Below are 21,925 nucleotides of genomic sequence, written 5' to 3' on the forward strand. Positions count from 1 at the left end.
TTCGCTAGCAGCTTTTGCTAGCAAGCGTCAGCCCTGCGTTGTCAGTGTCACATCGTGGGTTACTCAGTCCAATAAAGCCGCCGCAAGGCTGCTGCTCTAGGCAGCTGACGTCCCTTGGCACCTGCTCCTTTTCGATAGATTATGATAAATTCGCGGCGTGGTAGCATGGGCATGGCTGCAGGGACCGTTGCATGGAGTTGATATCCAACGGATGCAACAAGTGGACAACAGCCGCAAGTCTTGGCCTCGGATCAGACGAAGCATTGGGTCGGAACCCGCTGGTGGCGGTCAGTGTGCGGCAAGCTGCACACCATTTGTGGCTTCGCCGTTTGCCAGTTCATTTCCCCGCGGTGGAAGGTGTCAACCAATGTGACGACTCAGAGAGCACTCCCAGCTCGTGCAGCTCGGGGAAGCACGTCGCACAGGTTCAACCTGCCAGACCCGCAGCGTGCCTGACCGAGGACTCGAATCCTGGCATCCTGCCGGGCACTAATGTAGGTCGGTAGGAATGTACCTGAAGCTATCGTACTATTATTGGCCTTCCCGCAGCCAAGCGATCGAGTATCGAATATTCACGCAATTCGAGAAGATAACTCCTCCCTAGCATGCGAGACGGGAGGTTTGGGCCGATATTCGAGCTCGTGCCAGGCTGAGTGGCGGGGTCGCCTTCATCTTTCGCGTTGGGTTTGATGACAATCTTACTCGAAGTTGAATGCATCTCTTCTTGTTGGGTCTGATGCTGACTTGAGCATGATGCTGAGATGAGATTGATTACGAAGTACACCAAAGAAGTCTTTTTAAGGTTGGCCCACCCCGGCAACTTCTCTTGCCCGGGCGGAGATTGCCGGAGAAATAGCGAGAAAGAGGACGTGACGAAGTTACAATATATCAGACTCCGCTATGAACTGGGATGAGTCTGCACTATTCCGTACCGGCACCGGTAGTTCACAACCGCTGTTACCTAAGGTATATCTCTGGAACCTCATTCTCTCATTTGATAAGGCCCGATGGGAGTTGCAAACTGGAAGATTGGTACAGTACGTCATAGACATTGGAATGGGATCTCAGGTTGGGGTTAGTACACTAGTTGTGGGGTGCTCTTGGTCCATGACCAGCGAAGACTCCATACTGAATTAATAAGCGGCCGACTCGCATCGCGAGCATATTTTCCGGGAGGCCGGAGGGAGATCTAAATAAATTTCACGCAATTCAGTCCTTCACCCAAGCTGGCTTACTGACAAGTGTCCACCAGCTCGCATCAACCATCACCATGAAGACGATTGGCATCTTCCCGGCCTCAGGGGGTCTTGGCGGAAGCACCTACCGCCACCTGCTCGGCATGGTGCCAAACGATAAAGTGATCCTGATCAGCCGCTACCCAGAGAAGGTACCACAGCAGTACATTGATGCCGGCGTGCGCACCCGTCAAGCATCCTACGAAACGCCTCCCTCCGAGCTGGAAGCGGCCTTCGCGGGAATCGACATCCTCTTCCTTATATCCTACCCCTCCCATGTCCGCGATTACCGCATCAAGGTTGGTAAACCACTACCAAAACCACTTTCTTACCCTTAAAAATCCACATATTAATCTAGACAACAGGTCCAGCTCCCAGCGGTCGATGCCGCGCGGCGCGCGGGCGTCAAGCACATCTTCTACAGCTCGCTGGCCTTCGCCGGCCCGGCAAGCTCCACGAGCTCCCTGGCGGAGGTGATGCAGGCGCACCTGGCGACCGAGGCACACCTGCGCGAGCTGGCTGCCGCCAACAGCGCCTTCACCTACACGTCGATCCGCGAAGGCCTGTACGCCGAGTCGACGCCCATCTACACGGCGTTTTTCAAGCCTACCGGTGCCGGTGCTGGTGTACCCAGTGAGATCCTGATCCCCCACGACGGCACCGGCCCCGGCGTCGCGTGGGTTGCGCGTGACGAGCTGGGCGAGGCCACGGCGCGGCTGATTGCCGCGTATGCTGCTGCCGAGGAGAAAGGGGAGAGCTGGGAGTATGTGAATCAGACGGTGCTGCTTACGGGAACCAAGGTGTGGAGCTTAGAGGAGACGGTGAGGGTATTGGCCGAGATTGCCTGGACGCGGGTGCGTATTCGGCAGGTTTCTGTGGACGAGTACGTCAAGCTCGAGCAGGTGCAGGCCGTGTTCCAGTCGGAGGAGAAAGCCAGGACGTGGGCTACCGCGTGGGATGCAATTCGGGCCGGGGAGACGGCTGTGGTGACGGGGGAAATGGAGAAGATTCTGGGGAGGAAACCGCTCGAGTTCGATGTTGCGGCGAGGAAGTATTGGAGTCAGTGAGGAGGCATGCGAACTTGAATTCAACTTGAATTTAATTCAGGTCAACCCTGAAACAGGGGCTCGACCGGATGCGCTCTCCATTCTTCATTAGCACCCAGGTCAAAGGAACGGTAGCAAGCGCGATAAAGGCCAACAGGCTGTTTCCCCAGCCCAGTCCCAGCTTGGCATACATGGGCTGACCGGCCAGGGGCAGGACTGCGCCAAAGAGGGACCTTACGACGGTGTTGGTGGCGATGGCGCTGGCGGCGTAGATGGTGAAGGCGTCGATGAGATAGGCCTGGATGGGCATGAAAACAAAGAGCACACCGAGACCGATGAGCGATGTCCCGGCAATGGGCGCCATCCAGTGCACCTTGTACTCGGCCGTCCACCCGTACCAGAAGAGACCAAGGGGCACGAGGATCACGCCAAACATAAGCGGCGGCAGGCGATGCTCAGGCTTGATGGCAGCACCCGCCGCCCGCTTCTTGGCGATGTAGTCAGACGTGGATCCCGTCCCGAAGAGACCGACGAGAAAACCGACACCGAGCCCGAGATATGCGAGTCCTGCAGCACCGGAACCGAAGCCGTACTGGACGCGGAAGACAAAGGTGAAGGTAGTAAAAAGCAGGTAGAGGTAGGCGTAGACAATGGACACTTCGAGGGCCATGAACAAGACGATGGGGGACCGGAAAAGCATCTTGAGCGGTCGGAAGATAGCTCGGCGGAACAAGACGCCCGGAGACCGGCCCTGCCCCTGCGTCGCCGGGAGCGTGTAATTGGGGTTGCCGGTTTCCTTGCGGAGACGGGCCACTTTCCGGGCTAGGAGGGTCGGGGCGTAAGTCTCGCGGACAAGGAGACATCCCCCGGCGAGGATTCCGGAAAGAATAGCCACGAGCCAGAACATCCACCGCCAACCCGCCTCCTGAGCAATGTAACCCCCAATGACAGGACCGAGAACAGGACCCAGCAGCGGGCCGAGCTGCCAACCGCTCAAGGCCCTGCCGCGCTTCTCGGCTGGCATCAAGTCAGCGATGGTGCCGCCGCCGAGCGTCAGGGGCACGCAACCGGCCAAACCCTGCAGCACCCGGAACACGACGAACATGGCCATGTTTTGGCTGACAGCGCACAGCACCGTGAAGATGAGGAAGGCGACATTGGACGAGTTCATGACCACGTTGCGCCCGTACAGCTCGCTCAACGGCGCAAATACGAGCGGTCCGAGGATGAAGGGCACAATGTAAGCTGACACGACAAACGATGCGAGCTCCGAGCTGGTCGACCCGAACTCGGCCATCAGTTTGGGCACACCCGGCGCGAAGATGGTCGAAGCCAGTGATCTGTTGATTTTCGTGTTAGCCACGAGATGGACGAGAGGTTGGAAGTATGGTTGCTTTACATGTTAAAGGTAACCGCCGAGACCATAACAATGGTAAATGTCTTGCGCGAGCTAGCCCAGTTCATGGGATTCTCCGGGTCATCGGGGCCTTCCCACCCGACAATCATCTCTTGGGTGATAGTTTGGTCGCCAGCATCGCCGCTCTGGGAGCCATCGTTGGCGTCGCTACCCTTTTCCACTTTTTCCATCGTGGTACAAGTGTAGTGTGAAGCTAAGGCAAAGATAGCTCGGACAGAACTAGGAAAAAAGTTGTAAAGCAGAAGAAAGGAGGACTTGCTGCAGCTTTATTTTTCCTAGCTTTAAAGAAAACTTTGGACCAAATAGTTACGTCTCTTCTTTCTCCCTTTTTCTTTTGTTTTCTTTTATCTTTTCCCCGTTGGCTCGTCCTTCATATACATTCAGGGGCACCATTATACCCGTTGGCTCGTCATCTTTAATAGTGCCCCTTAAACGTATATGGACGAGCCAACGGGTACTTTTTCTTTTCTCCGCGTATCAGAGCAGGGCGGCAGGTTGGAACAAGGTTGCAAAGGTTGATCAACATATTGGGAAGGTTGCTTGTAACCGGATTTTACTCCCGGACTTACACTTAGCTCCTGAAACTCCGAGTCGACAAGTTCGATCTGCCCTTCACGAGGCGACCGTGATATCCCCTGTTATATCACTCCCATTGTCAGGTGGCCGAGTATCAATGATTATTTCGCTGTAGAAACTACTAGTACCACAACCACACCTAGATGATGGTTCAGGGCAGTGGCGATGCCCGTACATGCCCCAAAATCATTAACGAAAATCGGGGATGCGACATCTATAGTAGAACGGTAAAGCGCCCAGGTGCTACCAAATTCAATACCTCCAACGCCCGTAAGGTATGCAGCCAGCAGTCTTCGCTCCCCTCGTCAACCCCAGACATGTTGAGCGACCATTACCCCATGACCCATGTGCCATCACTCCCTCTTCCACTCCTCAAACTCCTCGTCCAGGTGCTTCTTGAGCTCAGCAAACCGATTCCCAAACACCTTTCCACATCGCCAGCAAACCAAATCCTTCGCCAAATTCCCATTTTGATACGCCGTCTCCAGCCGCACGTCACCCTCCTTCAGCGGATAATCCGCCAGCGGCACAAAGAAGGGCGTATTAAAGCTATTATAATGCTTCCTATGCCTGACCCGGTCCGAGTGCATATCCCTCGAAATGACATGAACATGCAAATGCGCCATCGACGGATGGGCATGCACCCCAACCTTAATTTCCTTGCCATAGTCCCGACCAGGGGGCAGCTCGTCAAAGGGAACCCCCCTATCCATCGCCTCGTTCCTCGCCTTCATGCTCGCCGAGAAAGACCCTAGCTGCCGCGCCAGCTCGGCCGCTGCCAGCCTTGCCGCGACCGCCGCCTCGTTGCGCACCACGGCGAGGAAGGCCTCGTCGGCGAGCGCGGCGTGCGGGTGCAGCAGGTAGTGCTCGGGCGACCGGGGCAGCAGGAGCAGGTGGATGGTGGCCTTGGGGAAGGCGTCCTTGATCAACACCGTGTGCTCCGTCACCCGAAGCACCTGCGTCGGAAATCGCTCCGGGTTGGTGATGTACTCGATGAGGGCGCCGCGCCACACGCCGCGGATGACCTGCGAAGCTTTGCTGGCTAGGGACTGGGAAGGTTTGAATGCGGCGGGTTGGTGGGGCTTTTTGGGTTTCATCAGCTCGGTGAATGCATTTCGTGTGGTTGAAGCCGACGATGATCCCGGCGTGGTTTTGCTTGCTTTCCGCTGCGATGCGTCACCATCATCATCGTGATCTGCTTGTTCAACTGTAGGTGTGGTCGCTGTTGACGGGACAGACTCGGGGCGGATAAAATCATCCACGTCCTCAGCTAGCTCAGCCATGCTGCTGATTTATGCTTTAAGTCTGAAGAGATGGAGTTTTGACAATCCACCCAACTTGAATCGTTGAGAACTCCTACACATTCGTTAGCACTGACAAGTGACATCGTGACGAGGAATGGTGTTGAACGGCGAATGCGAGGTCAGCTGGTGACAGCTGTTCCGCCTCCAGATTTCAGAGCCAGGCAGCAACTGAGCAACCCTAGGTAAGCTGCATGAATCGAACTGACTTTTGTTTCGATCCAAACATGAATCACATCGAGAAAAATGATATTTGCCTGTTAGGAGCTTATTCAACCAATACCAGAAACAGGCTATCGATTGCTGTTCACCGTTCCTGCTACTGTAGGTTCGGCTGCCAAGGGAGGATCCTGGAGGAACATGGCGACCTATTGGGCCTCCCTGCTCTGTACACCCGGCTAGAGGTCATTGACAAAACGTCGAACTGGTACCGTCCTGGAGGACGAACCTCTTAACGGTTTCGAGGCGCGTGGAACGTCGATGAGTTGATGTCATCGTGCTATGCAAATCAGTGGTGCAAATCAGTGGTACAAATCAGTGGTGCAAATCAGTGGTACAAATCAGTGGTGTACATACAACACACACAAGTACGATGGAGACGTCTGGAATGAATGATCACGTTGCTGGAGCCGCGTCGTATGTCCCAGGAGAGACGAACCGGCCGTTGCCCATATACCTGATTCAGACTTTCAAAAGTTCAAAGCTTCAGAGACGCATCTTGTTTCTACAACATTTCGCAAAATCCCACCCTGTAACGCCCATCCTCTCAGAATACTGCGCTTGTATGATGCTCAACATTACAGCATGGCCGCCCAATTGACACCTTTAATTCAAACCTAGTCCCTGTGGTATCTCTGTCCCGTAAGTAACACAAAGGAAACCGCAAGGAAATCAAACGCAATGTATTTCCGCCCCTCCTACGTAAAGTACTGAATCTTCCAGAGGCTGGGTTGGGGGGTTGAAATGGGGTATCCTAACCTGTATAAAACTGACAATAACAATAATGAGATGAAAGCTGCGAGTGATAAAGACTGAACGCGTATGGACGACTCTAAGTACATAGCGGAGGTTGATGTGCACTAGGATCGACGTGGAAAAAACCATGAATCGGTCAAGGAGGAAGAAGTAGCGTGGACTGGATGGCTGATCCAAGAGACAAGATTGGGTTTTTTTTTTGGACGTTGACTTTTTAGGTTGATAGACTAGGAAAATGACAGGTAAAAGGAGCGAATGGTGGTCGGTGGGTGAGATGCCAATTGGGCATCAAAATAAAGCAAAAGGTCAAAGGAAAAATGTCAAATGAGTGTCGCATGTCTCAGGATCAGCCTGTCGTTACCATTTCCGTTGCCTTTCCCCCCTTACTTTTATCATTGGGTCTTTCCAGAGCCATCGGTTCCTATTGCCAAGCTCGTCCGCCTTGCGTCAACCGACGATCGAGGTGACATGGACAACAATCGGGCGCTGCCGGCGCTGATACGTCGCGCATGACCATTTCCAAGATTGATGCTCCTGGCTCGCTGAAGGCCCTCCTCCTCGGCATCACCGCCAGCGGTGTCATCACCATCTGGGCTGGCGGGTTCCGGGCCACTCTCGCCCTCTTCGTCAAAGGAATTGAGCAGGCCCTCGCGGCTCCTCATTCTGCCGACCGCTTGAGCATGAACAACCGTGGGCTGCTGGCCCCTGACGCTGCCCCAATGAGGCTCGTCTTCCCAGTCGCTTGACGGTCTTGCCTCGCCCGTAGACTTGCGATTCCAGCCAGAGCGGTCCCCGCTCGGAGGCGCAAGCCGAGATAAGTAGTCGTCCTCGATGATGGCCATATCCTCGTTGTGGTTTTCATGGCCATAAGGACGCTCACTATCTGGTTCTGGCGTTTGCCGGCGTAGTTGCAGACCTGATGCATGTTGCATAATCCCTGATGACTTTCGCTTTCGGGATAACCTCCCCGAAAACCAAGAGCCTTCAGAGTCAATGGACGCTAGCGACATTGCCTGCGGTTCGGGGGAGACACCAGGCTCATCCGGTTGGCTAGAGGTGGAAGGTGTTTGTTGCGGTGCCTCGACTGACCGCTGTTCTGATACAGGCGTGTCGTATCTTGCACCGACGGCCGGAGGAGTAGCTACTACATCCGTGTCGCCTTGGTGCAAGTCGGGCGATGTCTCAACAATTGGGTCGATAACATCTGGCGATTGTAACCTAGACGCAGGGGGGGAAATGGGCAACTCTGGGAGGTCTTCGCGAAAGCGGGACATGGTCCGTTTCGGCATCCCAGAATTGAGACGGCGAGGCGCAGGGTTAAGGTGCGGTGCAGGCACCGGCGTTGGCACCGGTGTCGTTTGCATCGAATCGCGAGATGTGTTTGAAAACGACGACGGACCCCCGGAATTGCGCCTACGACGGTTGGCCCACCGGAAAAACGAGGTCCAAAGTGCGCCTCTGGAGCTGCTAGTCTCGGACCCCTTCTGCGCTGGCTCCGACCGTTCTGTTCTTGCTTCCGATTCCTGTGGTGATTTAGAACGAGACAGCTTTCTGCGAATGGATCCTTTCGTCACGATACTTGCAGACGCCGGGATAGGCTGGTCCCGGGGCTCCGGAGTTTGAGGAGCAGGGGCCGGAATGCTGTCTACTCGATGGAATGCTGCCAGCGGGTGTTGCACGTCCGTGTCCCGAATCACCTGGTTGTCATTCTCGTTCGCGAGCTCACCCTGCTGCTCTGCCGGATCCACCGAGCGCCGTATTTTGGATGATGTGACGACGGCGGAGGCGGGGTCAATGCCCAAGCCAACACCTTCGCGGCCGAGGATACCCCTCTCCAGATTTGGAGGCGATTCTCTGCCATGCCTCTGTGCCTCATCTTCGGCAGCCTTTTGCTTCTCAGCGCGCCTTGCAATTTTTTGTTCCAACTTTTCCTGGTCAAGTTGTCTCTTCCTTTCCCGCCTTCGCCGGTCCCGTTCCATAAGCTCACGCAGATCACTCGCGCTAAGCTCATCCGCGAGGCTGTCAACTCGTTTGTGTGCTTTGAGCGTGGCCTCAGGGTATGGTGTGGACAGCTTCTTTTGCTGGGAAGGGCGCCTGAGCAATCCCGTGCCATCGCGAACGCACCCTCCGGTCCTTGTATTGGTGGTATAGCGCAGGGTCGGTCGTGGAGCCAGAGCTTCCAAAGCGGAAACTTTGTAGGAAATGTAATCGGAATCCGAGGACATCCCGGTATCTATGGATTCCTGAACAGGTAACGAGATGTCTGATGAACGGTTGTATCTCTCCCATTCAGGGTTCTTGAAGCCTCCGCCGAACCCTAGCTTGGTTCTCCTGCTCTCCTTTTTCACTGGGCGCCCGAACATCCAATCCTCAGCGACAGGGCGAAGCGGTGCAAAGGCGCTCAATGCCTTGATCTCGGCCTCGCGTTGATGATCTTTTTTCTGCCGCTTTTTGCTTGACAGTTTTCGGGGTAGATGATCGCCGTCTCTCTTGCCATGAAGCGTCGGGGCACGTCGCAGCATTTCATCATGTACGGCACCCATACCGCGATCGGCTCCCGGGCTGCTACCGTAGTCTCCCATCCGTAAGTCGACGTCGGCCGGAGACGTTTCTCCCCCCCGCTTGGTCCTAGTGCTCTGTTTCCTGCCGATACGGATGGAATCGTGACGACCGGGTGAAAAGCTATACGCTCGGGGTCGGCGCTGTAGTTTGTTTGGTTCCGCCCGTTGCCTCTTGGTCTCGCGTCGTTCTAACGCGGGCGCGACCGAGTCCATCGGTATATCTGGCATCGTCTGGCTACGGGGCGGAAGTTCTCGATTCCCGCTTCGTCTCCCAGAATCCTCGGGATTAATCGAGTCCGTCCGCCCACGTTTCCGACCGCTCTTCCGCCGAAATGGCCACATCGCCATCTTCTTCTAGAGACAACGATCCCGATGATTCGGTATGAAGACTTTGACGATCCAGTGGTAGGATGTGCGGCTGTGTCGACTAGGATGATCTGCGCTTGGAGGAGAATAACCTGGATTCATCCTGAAGGTGTCAAAGCGAGCCACTCGACGACGAGAACGGTTCTGCGATTGGCAACTTCGTCGGAAGCGATCGATTTCTCAGGAGCATGCTTTGACTGCGAGCGCGAAGGCAGCAACTTGTACGATTTGGAGCGAGCGGAAATGAAGATCGTTCGGGCTGACACGGACAGCCGGATGCGCACAATGTTCTCTTGATGTCGCGGCGCTATGTATGGTTGTAATAGGTTTTACAATCAGGTTGGTCGAATCTTTGAGTACCTGGCTGCGCAAGGTCTGGTGGGGGTGGGGTAAGGAGAGTGCGAGAAGAAAATAATGGAAAGAAAATAAGACAAGAATTGTCTCGACTCGAATGTTTATGCTCACTGTTCGATAGTTGGGTAATTGCTTCTATCAGCGAGGGCGGAATTGTCTGAGAGGTCCCGAGGGGTTCTCAGTTATGCGGAGTGAGAGGATGGTGGTGTGCGTGCGGTCGCAGGGAGGATCCCAAGGAAAAAAATCCAAGCCCCATGGAGCGAAGCAAGGTACCCGGCTCTCCTTGTCAAACCCACCTGTCCGCGCCATCCCTTGACGCAGTGAGTGGGGAATGACGGCAGAGGAAACGGACAGAAAGGGACCGGTGTTCCATGGCAGTGACCCACCAGGAGGCCCCAATCACCATCACAACACCGCACACGAGCTCTCTCCAGCAGAAGAAATTTCCTACGGCTACCCTTTCTTTCGCGGTGAGCTTCCATGGGACTGAAATCTGTGTCAAACACGGAAGATGCATCATTCCATGACTTTTCTCGCCATAAGCACCGCAATGAAGGGCTTTTGCGGCAAATCGATTTTAAACAATTGATCGCATTAGCGTCCATAGTCCTTACCTCAGGGTCCTGTACTGTATGCACTGTAATTACGTGAAATTCAACAGGGCAGCCGCTTAGCTTGCAAGTGGATACAAAGTTAGCCACCAACACCCAGTTTGCTCGGCAATTGCCCCACTGCATCCAACGGCTTCTGGGCTATCCCCACCGCTACAAACCCTGATCGCTTCTGATGTGAGTGTCGTCTTATCGTTCGAAAGTATGCAGCCGATTAACATTGTCGACGATCCCGTGAACGGCGGTTTCCAGTGATACTAGTCTTCAGGGTTGAGCTTGAGCGCCTTCTTCAGGATTAGTTCATGTGACCGGGTTATGGACCCTCGTTGGCCGAAGCCGGAGTCTTACATCCCCGTACTATTAATGTAATGCAGACTTGAAGTTCTCGTATCTGGGTTCGAGGTTACATTCCAGTCCCTACCTAGGTACAACGCTCCCAGTCATTCTCACTGGTAGCCCAGCGGTCAGCACTCAGCACCCGTCTACCTTAGGGGTGTAGATGCTATACTGTACAGTACAAGTACCTAGAGTGAGGATATTGTGGTATTTAAGGTACCTATCCTGCTGTGAGTGCTGTCGTACCGTACCATCACAAAGGCAAAAAAGGCCAAATCGCTGGGCAGTCGCCACCTTTCCAACCATCAGCAATTCCAGCCCGCGAATGAGCACCGCTTGTCGTCTTGAGCCAATCGAGTCATGACGATATGCTGTCGATCTCATCGTCACCATTGAACGTCTGAAGCTTGGGAGTCCGCAGCTAAAGCTCCGGCGCTGCAGGACCGCATAATTACCAGTATCTTCAAGACGCAGGGCAGGCACATCGAGTGCAGTTATACCGCTGTCAGCCTGACACGTGTATCGATGGTACAGCGCAGTGCAGGGCATCACTTGTCTGGCCAATCCAGCAGCATCGTAAGGAAGCGGTTTTCCCCGGTTCGTGCGGGATGAGAGGGCAGCTCAGATGGCAGCTTGAACGATGATTAGTGCCAACCAGACTCAACGGCACAGGCCCGAACGGAATTGGCTACGCCACGACGGCAACCTACCCGTACACTCGGCATCCCGTCACCGCCATGCTCAAGGCAAACTAGCCGTGCTAGCGTAACGTTAGGATGGCAGCTGCCCCCCGAGTGCACCAATCCGCCCTCCAAATGATCGAGTAGCATGTAGACCAATCGCAACGCGAGGTTGTATGTTCAACGTTATTGCTGGGCACGAGGGAATAGCTACGAGGAGAGCTGGTTCGACACCAATGCCGTCGCGTTTGATGATTGTGTGCTCCACTGAAATAGTTCCAAAAGCCCTTGTTTCAGTGCTAACGGTGTTCTGTTGTTCTGCCTCCAGGAGTCCAGAATGCAAAGCCAATCACGCTGCCCAGGAGTTCACATCGTAATCCTGCCCTACACTCCGTACGTGTGCTGTTCTCGTTCTCGACGCCAGGCGTATTGATGGCTGATTGCACAGTCCGCTTTGGAGTTTGGATGCTTAGGGATCGAAAACCTCAGGTCCTATCCTAGATGTTACGAATGATACTGGATGCATTCTTTCGCATCAGCTACCACGAACGGCTGTACTCCGTACTGTATCCGTACAATACCATCCTAAAGTTGCGCGTTTCCCTGCTGTGATGGCTGGCATCCGAGGCACAGTCATTTCCTTCAGGGTCCAACGGGAACCACGGCTGAAAAGCCAGCACTTTGGATGCGGCACGGCAAACGGGTCTGGTGCCGCCCTCGCGGTTCGGATGGAAACGGGATGCCGCAGCAATATTCCAATGCCAAGACTCGGACGAAAATGCTACCGGTCCGCGGAGGCAGTCATAAAGTAGTGTAAACATGGGCCTGAGCTTCAGTTATCAGTTCTCTGAAAAGGGTTGGCGTTGCTGTTGGTGTCTTCCATCTACGGACTACAAGTCTCATCCTAATGTCGGTTTGCAACCAGTTACTGAAAACGACCATGCTGCTGGAAGGTGTCAGTGCAGTTGTCAGCAAACCCAGGAATTTAGTGGCAGGTGCAGTGACTGCACGGAGAGAACCTCTACCGGCCCGGTGATTAACCTGTAAATACATTAGCACTTATTTAGATGATGAAGACGATGTATTCATCCAAGGCTGCTACGAATAGTGTATGTATGTACGTAGTATGTACGTACATGATTAGTATGCTTAACGGCCTAACGGTAACTCCTGGTACCTAGTTCTCATTATGCAATAAGCCACCTATCCGCTCTTGGCAAGGTTTTTGGTTTCTCGAGCAACCCAATCGCACCCCACCTTTTGCATCGTCAACACTCCACCAAAAAAGCGCTGGGTCTGAAGCTCAACGCCCCATCACGCGTCTCGAATTCGCCGACTTCAGGCGCGTACATGAGCCGGAACTGCAATCTCAGGATAACCGTACAAGATGGCCTTCAACCCGCGCATGTCAATACTGCCGACGGCGCAGCAGCAGTCGAGGTCACGCAAAAAAGAGGAAGAGGCGGCCTACGCTAGCATGCGACTGCCCGACCGCGAAATTGTCGGCTGCATCAACGAGCTTGGAATCGCTTTCACCATCGCCGATCTCCAGAAGCCGAACCCTATTCAAATCCAAATGATATTTGAGTGGCTTGGCGAGCTGCTCATGAACAAGACGCGACAAACCGTAGACCCGGCCATGCGTGCGGCGGCCGAGAACGTGTGCGGAGATTATGGCGACGCGCTCATGCCGCCCGACACTCGTAACCTGATGGGGTTTTTTGTTTCGCTGCGCCGCCTGATGCTCGACTGCGGTGTCACCGACTTCAACTTTATGGATCTGTACAAACCGACCCATGACCGCCTCGTCAAGATTTTTAGCTACGTGATCAACTTTGTGCGCTTCCGCGAGAGCCAAACGAGTGTCATTGACGAGCATTCCAACCGCGCAGAGACCACCAAGGCGCGTATCGAGCAGCTTTACGTCGAGAACCAGAACATGGAGGCGCAGCTGGACGAGATGCGCGCCAGCAGGAGACAGATGGAGCTGCAGGTTGCCGAGAAGACGCGGCGGAACGAGGAGTTAAAAAAACGACTGCTAGAGCTGCAGCGAAACCAAACGAAGGTGGCTGCCCGGTTGGAAGAGGCCAAGGAAAAGAAGAGCGAGCTCGCTGCCGAACTGGAGGAGAAGACGGCAGCCAAGCTGGCGCTCAAGCAGGATAGCGCCAAGCTGCGACCATACACCCTACAGAGCCCACAAGCGCTACAGTCGAGTTTGACCGAGTTGAGCAACACCCTCACTGCCGAAAAGACACAAATCGACTCGCTAGACCGACGAGCACGGGCGCTCCAGACGTCGACCGACTCCTTTGCCGTAGTCACGGCCGATGTGGCGTCCTGCATCAAGCTACTGGAGGAGATTGCGGTAGAGCTGGCCAAGGAGGAGGAGGACAACGCCAAGAACGCGAAGCAGCGGGACGCCCTTACGGAGCGCGGCGCAAGCGTGCGCGAGGTGGAACGGACCGAAGCTCTCCTGCAACGACAGCTAGCCAAATGGACTGAGCGGACCGAGGCGCTGCGCGCGCAGAGCCAGGAGAAGGCGGAGCGGGCCAAGGAGAAGATGGAGGAGCTGCGGGCGGTGCACAAGAGGCTGACCGAGGAACGTTCGGAAAAAGGCAAGGATATCGAGCGACGAAGAGTCAGGATTGAGCAGATTGAGAAGAAGGTACGTGGCAAATGCTGGCTCATATTTACGCTTAGAGCCCACTAACATTTTACTAGATGCTCGATCTCAAAGAAAGCATTGAGAACGAAGTCCACGCGGCTCATGACGAGTACCTCAAATTGGAGGCTCACATAAAGCTGTACATCACCGAGATGGAACAGGCCATCTGAGTCAATCATGTCACCGCTTCTTTTTCGTTGGAGTTGATGTGGTAATCCGGTTTGGGTTGGTTGGATGGACGGCTGGATTGGTCGCGCACGGCGGGAGGGCTCTTTCCAGGATACCCATGGGACGGCGCTGGCGTTTGGGCGGCTCGGGGAAACGCAGTGCATGACCGTTCACTCTGTATTCTCTTCACGTACACGACGTACCTATGTACAGTACAAGTACACACTTTCAGCACGAAACGGTCCCACCCACCGCATCGCAACTTGCGTACCCCCGTCCTCGATCTCACTCTCCATCCCGCATCCATGTTGGCTCCTCAAACCGGAACCACCTCGCCAGGACCCGCTTCACCTCCACCGTCTTCCCAACCCAGCCGCTGTCCCCAGCAACCAACCCCCTCCTCAACCCGGCACTCAAAACCGGCACCCTTTCCTCAAGCAGGTCCTCCTCCCCAACCCCTCCGTTATATCTCGTGATCCCTGGCTTGCCCGGTGCTTCGCAGATGACCGCCCTAACCCCCTCCTGCGCAGCCGCCTCCACCAGTCCCGCGGCGCTGCTGCTCATGCCCTGGACGCTCCACTCGCTGGTGTCCCGGTGCAGGGCGAGGAAGCCGTACACCAGGAGGAGGGGTGGCGGTTCCGACTCGTCTTGTGAGGTATTAATGCTGGTGGTGGTCCTCGCTGGTCGTGGCGGTGGTGGCGGTGGCCGGACCGTGCTGGAACGGAGGGAGAAGACGGAGAGGAAGGCGCGCAGGTGGGTGACGGTTGGGGTGAAGACTGTGCGGATGTGCCGGGCGGTGGCGGTCTGCTGGAGGGTGGAGGTCAGGAGAGGGTGGTGATGATGATGGTAGTGGTGGTGGTGGTGATGGGTGGTTATGTTTTGGGGAGGAGGGCAGGGGTTGATGGGAGGTTGCCTGTCCGGGGGACGTGGTGACGATTGGTCTTGGTTTTGCTCTTGCTCTTGCTCTCCTGGGCAAGGGTCTGGATCTGGGTCTGCAATGCCCGGCTTCACCGCGGTGGGCTGATTCGGGCTATCGCTATCGCTAGGCCGGTGTTGGTGAGGGGCCTGGTCGTGCTCCTGCTGCTGATGTAGGATGATGTCGTGCGTGAGCGAAGAGAGAAAGTCGGATCGGCTGGAGCAGATGACGAGTGTGGTAGGGTAGCTACAGTGCTGTGTCACATAGTGGAGCAATTCGGATGGCAGGGAGGGGGAGAGAAACACGGGATGCGGGCGAGGGTCCATTTTTGTGAATCGTTGATGAATGTGATGAACAGATGAAGGATTCAGCCAGCAGCTCTAGGATCTAGCATCCTGCTCATGTGCTGCGGTCTTCACATGCGGCAGGGCCAAGAACCCAAGTGAATCTTCAACCCTCCATTCCCCGGAAATTGCTTGCATCGCCAGGGGGCTGGGACTTGCAGTGGTCTCGTTCGATCGCCCGATCGGCAAGCCCTGGACGGGCCGACCCGCAAAAGAGTTAGTTAAGTGAACATGTGCCCCGCTTCAACGTTGGTGGGGTTTAAGCGCATATGTAATCTGACTACGGATACCTAGCGCCTGTGGGTAGCTCTGCCCCGCCAATTCCTGGGGCTCAGGATCCAGATCACGTCACTAACCCAATCCCACCTTCCGCTGTACGGAGACATCCAACTGGGTTTGTGTGCACACGACATTTGAGAGCTCGGGGCTCACGACTGAGCAGCAGCAGCCACCCAAAATGGAGTCAATAGCTCGGATCTCGAGTCTACTCGAGAATGGTATGTATTCTTTTTTCGTAGAAGCATCAAAACGGTTCGCCGTCACTAACTCTGTCCCCCCTATAGCCCGAGAACTGACCCTCGATGCTGCCTCGGTTGCCCGGAGCGTGCGGAGCTCGTCCAAGCCGCTCGACCGGACCCAGGTGAAGAAGTTGCTGGATAGTCGGAATGAGAGGGAGGTGCTTGATGGCCTGCGGCGGGTAGTTTCGGTTGGTTACACTTACGAGCACCATTGGCGCTCTCGTCCACTGACCGCTGCGTAGATGATGTACCGCTCGCAAAAGACATTGCCCCTATTTTCGTCCGTTGTGAAAAACGTCGCGTCGCCGAATCTCGAGATCAAGAAACTCGTCTACATCTATCTCATCCACCATGCCGAACAGGAGCCCGACCTCGCCCTGCTCTCTATCAATACAATCCAGAAATCGCTCTCCGATACGAACCCGCAGGTGCGGGCGCTGGCGCTGCGCACCATGTCGGGCATACGAGTGCCCGTAATCAGCCAAATCGTATCGCTGGCCATCAGGAAGGCTGCCGGCGACATGAGCCCATACGTTCGTCGCTCTGCGGCCCTGGCCATCCCCAAATGCTATCGCCTCGACCCTTCCCAGCTGCCGCAGCTGCTGGATTATCTCTCGACTCTGCTGGGCGATAAGCAGTATTATGTGGCTGGCGCGGCTGTTACGGCTTTTATGGAGGTTTGCCCCCAGAGAGTGGACATGATACACAAGCACTACAGGAATCTGGTCCGGATGATCGTGGATATGGACGAGTGGAGCCAGTTATCCACGCTGCGCCTAATGACCATTTACGCACGCAAATGCTTTCCGAGGCGGACAAAGACGGCCAAAAGCAAAGAGAAGGCGGCCGAGCTGCAGGATTTCTATGGCGAAGCGACTGACGCCAACTCAGAAGGCGAGCGGGTGCTGGTTATCGATCCCGATCTCGAGCTGTTGCTCACCAGCATCAAGCCTCTGCTGCAATCTCGCAATTCAGGCGTCGTTGTTGCGGTCGCGCGGTGTTACTCCGCCGTCGGCACCCCTGCATACGTGAAATCAGCTATAGGCCCCCTGATCGCCCTGCTCCGCAGCGGACAGGACATCCAGCAGGTCGCCCTCTTCAACATCGTCTCAATATGCCTAAGTTACCCCGCCGATTTCGTCAAGTACGCCACTCACTTCCTTGTCCGCGCAACCGACACACAACCTGTGTGGGAGCTCAAGCTCGAGCTGCTCACCCTCATCTTCCCCCACGCCCCTGCCCACGTGAAAAGCCTCATCCTCAACGAGCTGGAACACTTTAGCCGCGGCTCCGACAAGGCCCTTGTCAGGGAGGCTGTTCGAGCCATCGGGAGATGCGCTCAAGCTGACACCGCAACCGCGCCCCGATGCCTACGACTTTTACTCGGCCAGATCACCAGTCTAGACGGCACTCTCGCCGCCGAAAGCCTAACAGTCATCCGCCACCTCATCCAGCAGGATCCGACCGCACACGTTGCGACGGTCGTCCGCCTCGCGAAAAACCTCGACTCGGCCACTGATCCGCAGGCCCGCGCCACCATCATCTGGCTAGTCGGCGAGTTCTCGGGGCTCAATGGGGAAGACAACATTGCCGCCGACGTGTTGCGGATCCTGCTCAAGGACTTTGCCTCGGAATCTGAGATTGCAAAGCGCCAGATCGTGCTCCTGGCCGCAAAGGTATACCTGCACCATCTCAACCGCCAGCTCGGAGAGTCCCAAAGCCAAGAAGAACCATCATCACCATCCGAAATCCCGAAACTTCTCGAAGACGACCCCCACCCAGCGGCCAGACTGTGGTCCTACGTACTCCTCCTCGCCCGCTACGACACCTCGTACGACTTGCGCGACCGCACCAGGCTGTACAAGGCCCTGCTCTCGGTCCCGCAGCTCGCCACCCTGATGCTGCTCGCCCCGAAACCGGCCCCGCAGGCGCCCTCCCCGTCTGAGGCCCGCCGCGGATTCACGCTGGGCTCTTCCGCTCTGGTGCTCGCTGGCGGCGGCGGCGTGCACGGGCTCAGGGGCTATGAGGATCTGCCTCCCTGGGTGGAGGAGGGGCGGGAGCCGGATCCGAAGCTTAGGGATCGCGAGGGGGATCGAGAGGTTGCGGGGACGAAGGGGCCTGGCGGTGTTGGAATTGGTGGGGAAAGGTTGGACACATCTGCTCGGTCTTCGTCTTCTATCAGTAGGGCCGTGCCCTCGACAGGTGTGGGTGCCGGGGCGAATGGAGTGGGGGAGAAGACGCTGGATGATTGGCTGGCTGAGGATGAGGTTGCGGCCACGGTTGATGCAGGGGTTGGTAACCGAGAGGAGAGTGAGGAGGAAGAGGAGGAGGAGAGTGAGGAAGAGGAGGAGGTAGGAGACGAGGACGAGGAAGAGGAAGAAGAGGACGAGGAGGATGAGAGTGAGGATGTGGAAAGTGGTGATGAGCAAGAAACCCAGCCTCTGAGGCCGTCTTAGAGCATGTGGAGGTTGGATACCAACACTTCTGAACGCCTAGCATGTCCTCGTACAGAACCAAAGAATTACTGAGATCATTGAGGCCGATCATCCAATTAGTCCACATGTGTGGGCGACCTAGAGCAGTAGCGATGCTGGATACCTCCACGGGACACCGAACCACATCCTGAGAGAGCTTTAAAAGCTCGAGATTGCTCTCGATAAGGGGACCGTCCGCTCGCGTCCTATCGCAAGAACAAGGGTCCAAACGCCTTGAACATGCCGCAAGCCTGTCCTCCCCAAAAGCTAGCGCGGACGCCGTTGGGTCCGTAGATACCATCAGGCATGGCACTTGGACAGAGCCCCGGCCAATTCTCTTTCTAATTCCACAATGTCCACAGTCACCGGGCTCTGTAACAGGCATTCTCTCGTCACATTGGCATAAATAGACCCCGTGATGCTACCGCAGCATCCTTGTCAGCTTTATGCCTTGTCTGTCAAAGAGATGGCACCAGAAGTCCGCACTTACCTATCCAACTGGCTGGCCGCCTCGCACACTATTCTTGCATCCAACCAAATATCCTCGTCTGCCGCCTGAATGGTCGGATGGCAGGCCCTCGCGGCAATGTCCTTTCCGCTCACGCAATCCAGAGTCTCCCACAATCCGAGCTCGAGCAGAACACAGCCGATGGCGTAGAGGTCGTACCGCCGGCGATATGGGCAAGTGGGATCTAAGCGGCGGTCCATATGCTGATAACAGTCGATGGCGACGACGCGAGCCGGGTTCTTGTTCTTGAGGATGGGCTTCAAGCCTTCGATTGGCTTATTGTGCTGTTCCTGAGGAGGAACCTCGATCTCGAGCGAGGCGTGATGGAAGCCGACGAGAAGCGGGTTGGCGAAGTCGAGGGCTGCTGGATCGGGCTCTCCGTCACGGGGGCTTTTGGAGGGGAACAAGAGGATGTTATCAGGGCGGATATTTCTAGGACATGCATGTTAGGTCTGCGCACTATCAAGGAGGACTCAGGAGCTGGCTTCACCTATGAATAAAACCGGCGGCATGCATTAGATGCAGGGAATCGAGAAGTTTCTTTGCTATGGTGAAGCGGATTCCAAGATCCAGACCTCTGCTTTCCTTCTTGATCAACTGCCTCAGGCTCGTAGGCATCCGTTGTGCCGCAATGGTCATTGATGAGCGGACAACTCGGTGGCCAATGTCTCCCGAGGGCCCTGTGGCATGCTTCGTGGGGAGGTTGCTCCGGATATGTGACGGTAACTGGAAAACGTAGCCGATCTCCTGAGGCTCGGAGTCATCGTAGATAAGCCCAATGGAGCCCGGCAACAGCATCTTCTCCGGCCTTTCGGCATGGAGCACGTACCATGCGATCTTCATTTCATCTAACTTTGCTGCGATGGATGGCATCTTGGCAGCCTGAATTCTCACCCACTCGACAAGGACTAAACGGCTTTGATACTTTGTAGGATAGTCAAACAGACGGGCCAGTGTTGAGTTGGCGCTGATCTTGAACGGGCTGTCAAAGGAGAAGTCGCTCCGGCTGAAGATCTTTTTGCGGGACATGGCGTCGGCGCTGGCTGACTGCAGAGCAAGACTGAAGTTTGCAAACTTAGACCAGTCGTCCAACGTCTGCTTAGCCTCGGGGTTCAGGGAGTACTTTGATTCATAGGCAGCTGCCTCTGCAAGCCGCTTAGCTCGGTCAGGATCCCCTTTGATGTCCCTTACGATTAGCTCAAAGACCCGTCGATCCCGAAGGTTATCTGCGGCGAACAGTTGGAGCCTGTGGTTCAACTCGTCTAGTCGTGCAACTATACTCTCGATTTCGTGTTCGGTGGCCGTTGGGAGGAAGCGGATCTTTTGTAGGAAATCCAGATGCCTTGCCAGATCCTCCTCGAAAGTCATCGCATATTCTCTTGTGAGACGGAGGCTGTCGAAATTATAAAGATACCCTGCCGCACGATTCATATCAGCGGCCAGGTCGCCAAGCCTGTTGGCGGCAGCGGACTGGACGCTCAGTCCATAACGTTTCTGGAGTTTGTCCGGGTCCGTGAAACTCCGAAGGAAAAGAAATAGCTGCTGCAAGATTTCGGCGGCTAAGAAAGGTTTGGCGATTGCAAAATCCATAAGCTTCTGATCGGGCCTTTCACGCGAGTCCATCCAGCCATTTTGCCATGCTTGAAAGATCTATGGTGGATGTGTGAGAGAGCATTCTTGTGATACGGAAATCGGACGGGCCATGACGGGTTACCGACCACCTTCTGCAGCTCGACTCTCCCGAGGTGGAAGCGCAGCTCTCTGTCAGATATGAATGCATCGCGAATAAGCGCGAATTCCTCTAGAAAGACGAGTCAGTCTATGCTCCTCGGAGTCGAAGGGTGCGTCACTCACCTTCAACTAAGGGCAGCAACCCTTTGATGGCTGTCGCAAGCGATAGGGGATCTGCTCCCGTCATGGCGTTGATTCAGAAGTCGGAGGAAGGCAAGCAAGGCCGGCAAACTGGTTCGAGTGAAGATTGACCTAGGGGATCGGGTGACCTGGTAACCTTTTATCTGATTCGTGAAAGGCTTCGGTCATATCTTTGCTTGGCGGATTGTACTAGCGCAGCGGCTCCATGAATCGGTAGCGGTTGAAAGGCCGTAAGGGCTGTAAAGGGCGCGAAGCAACTTGGCAAATGTCCAAGTTGGGCTTCGTCTATAGGGCGTCCGGCAGTATGCTGCGTGTTGCTTATATGTTCTGGGCTACTAGTAGCCAAGGCATAACTGCCAGTGCACTCTGGATTGCTTGAGCAGAAATCGGCGTAGAAACAGGGAAGGTGAATTCCAACCTATCAGGCGGATCCCTAAGAAAACCAGCGGTCAAGGTAGTTCCTTCTCTCACTGGCCGGGACAAATCAACGAAGTGGAGGCCATATGCAGCCCTAGTACCTTACAGGTGATTCCTGTTCTTCATCCCAGCAACTTCCAACATTTTTGGGACACGTCTTGCTTGTGTTAACTGTTAAGTTATGAATACCTTAGGCAAGTAAGTTTATGGCTGACTTATATCTTGCTATTCTGCTGTCATCTAAGTTGCCAAGTACTGTAGATGTACTTAGAGATTTTACGCAGTCCTGTCCTACCCGAAATACGCAGTTCCATGTTGAAGTCTGAATACTTGGCCTGATCAACATGTGAGTTGGTAGATGTAGCACTGGTGACTGGTATATTCGAGAAAGCTAGGTTGCTAGGGTAAGGAGGTGGTCTTGTGACCTTGAATTCAAAACGAGGAGTCGAGGACACAGACTACTAGACTAGTAGTACTAGTATCACTACACAGTCACACAGAAGGTTCCTGAATCCTACAGACCCAGTAGGACTAGGTACGCTCCTTAAGTTCCTTCAGTTAACAGCAATGGATGTTATGGATTAG

At 55.2% G+C, this 21,925-nt stretch overlaps 9 protein-coding genes across 9 annotated transcripts; 3 read left to right on the forward strand and 6 right to left on the reverse strand.

Moving 5' to 3' along the window:
• Nucleotides 1–1,270: 1,270 nt before the first annotated feature.
• Nucleotides 1,271–2,302, forward strand: N656DRAFT_718138 (NAD(P)-binding protein; the record flags this gene model as incomplete). The annotated part of the gene is made up of 2 exons (XM_064812252.1): nucleotides 1,271–1,534; nucleotides 1,601–2,302. 2 exons carry the CDS (start codon nucleotides 1,271–1,273, stop codon nucleotides 2,300–2,302), a joined length of 966 nt encoding a protein of 321 aa, XP_064665952.1.
• A 31-nt stretch (nucleotides 2,303–2,333) lies between these two features.
• On the reverse strand, nucleotides 2,334–3,787 carry N656DRAFT_839731 (MFS general substrate transporter; the record flags this gene model as incomplete). The annotated part of the gene is made up of 2 exons (XM_064818910.1): nucleotides 2,334–3,674; nucleotides 3,710–3,787. The coding sequence occupies 2 exons, from the start codon at nucleotides 3,785–3,787 to the stop codon at nucleotides 2,334–2,336; spliced, it is 1,419 nt and encodes a 472-aa protein (XP_064665953.1).
• A 562-nt stretch (nucleotides 3,788–4,349) lies between these two features.
• Nucleotides 4,350–5,681, reverse strand: N656DRAFT_784136 (HIT-like protein). Its single transcript, XM_064816097.1, has one exon. The coding sequence runs from the start codon at nucleotides 5,555–5,557 to the stop codon at nucleotides 4,628–4,630; it is 930 nt and encodes a 309-aa protein (XP_064665954.1). The 5' UTR covers nucleotides 5,558–5,681; the 3' UTR covers nucleotides 4,350–4,627.
• Nucleotides 5,682–6,942: 1,261 nt separating this feature from the next.
• N656DRAFT_718121 (uncharacterized protein) lies at nucleotides 6,943–9,324 on the reverse strand (the record flags this gene model as incomplete). The annotated part of the gene is made up of 2 exons (XM_064812249.1): nucleotides 6,943–9,112; nucleotides 9,158–9,324. The coding sequence occupies 2 exons, from the start codon at nucleotides 9,322–9,324 to the stop codon at nucleotides 6,943–6,945; spliced, it is 2,337 nt and encodes a 778-aa protein (XP_064665955.1).
• Nucleotides 9,325–9,736: 412 nt separating this feature from the next.
• On the reverse strand, nucleotides 9,737–10,467 carry N656DRAFT_427074 (uncharacterized protein). Its single transcript, XM_064809618.1, has one exon. The coding sequence runs from the start codon at nucleotides 10,434–10,436 to the stop codon at nucleotides 10,014–10,016; it is 423 nt and encodes a 140-aa protein (XP_064665956.1). The 5' UTR covers nucleotides 10,437–10,467; the 3' UTR covers nucleotides 9,737–10,013.
• A 2,378-nt stretch (nucleotides 10,468–12,845) lies between these two features.
• Nucleotides 12,846–14,293, forward strand: N656DRAFT_801776 (uncharacterized protein; the record flags this gene model as incomplete). Its single annotated transcript, XM_064818164.1, has 2 exons — nucleotides 12,846–14,123; nucleotides 14,180–14,293. 2 exons carry the CDS (start codon nucleotides 12,846–12,848, stop codon nucleotides 14,291–14,293), a joined length of 1,392 nt encoding a protein of 463 aa, XP_064665957.1.
• Nucleotides 14,294–14,452: 159 nt separating this feature from the next.
• N656DRAFT_784144 (uncharacterized protein) lies at nucleotides 14,453–15,752 on the reverse strand. Its single transcript, XM_064816098.1, has one exon. The coding sequence runs from the start codon at nucleotides 15,531–15,533 to the stop codon at nucleotides 14,577–14,579; it is 957 nt and encodes a 318-aa protein (XP_064665958.1). The 5' UTR covers nucleotides 15,534–15,752; the 3' UTR covers nucleotides 14,453–14,576.
• Nucleotides 15,753–15,917: 165 nt separating this feature from the next.
• N656DRAFT_739768 (AP-3 complex subunit beta-like protein) lies at nucleotides 15,918–18,926 on the forward strand. Its single transcript, XM_064812788.1, has 3 exons — nucleotides 15,918–16,048; nucleotides 16,115–16,257; nucleotides 16,312–18,926. Exons 1-3 carry the CDS (start codon nucleotides 16,009–16,011, stop codon nucleotides 18,523–18,525), a joined length of 2,397 nt encoding a protein of 798 aa, XP_064665959.1. The 5' UTR covers nucleotides 15,918–16,008; the 3' UTR covers nucleotides 18,526–18,926.
• On the reverse strand, nucleotides 18,457–21,304 carry N656DRAFT_784146 (uncharacterized protein). Its single transcript, XM_064816099.1, has 5 exons — nucleotides 20,906–21,304; nucleotides 20,770–20,852; nucleotides 19,542–20,701; nucleotides 19,034–19,483; nucleotides 18,457–18,964 (listed from the first exon to the last, which is right to left on the reverse strand). The coding sequence occupies exons 1-5, from the start codon at nucleotides 20,967–20,969 to the stop codon at nucleotides 18,844–18,846; spliced, it is 1,878 nt and encodes a 625-aa protein (XP_064665960.1). The 5' UTR covers nucleotides 20,970–21,304; the 3' UTR covers nucleotides 18,457–18,843.
• Between the last annotated feature and the right edge of the window lie 621 nt (nucleotides 21,305–21,925).

This window comes from Canariomyces notabilis, assembly GCF_033297395.1.
Source record: "Canariomyces notabilis strain CBS 508.74 unplaced genomic scaffold N656scaffold_32, whole genome shotgun sequence".
Lineage (NCBI taxonomy): Eukaryota > Fungi > Ascomycota > Sordariomycetes > Sordariales > Chaetomiaceae > Canariomyces > Canariomyces notabilis.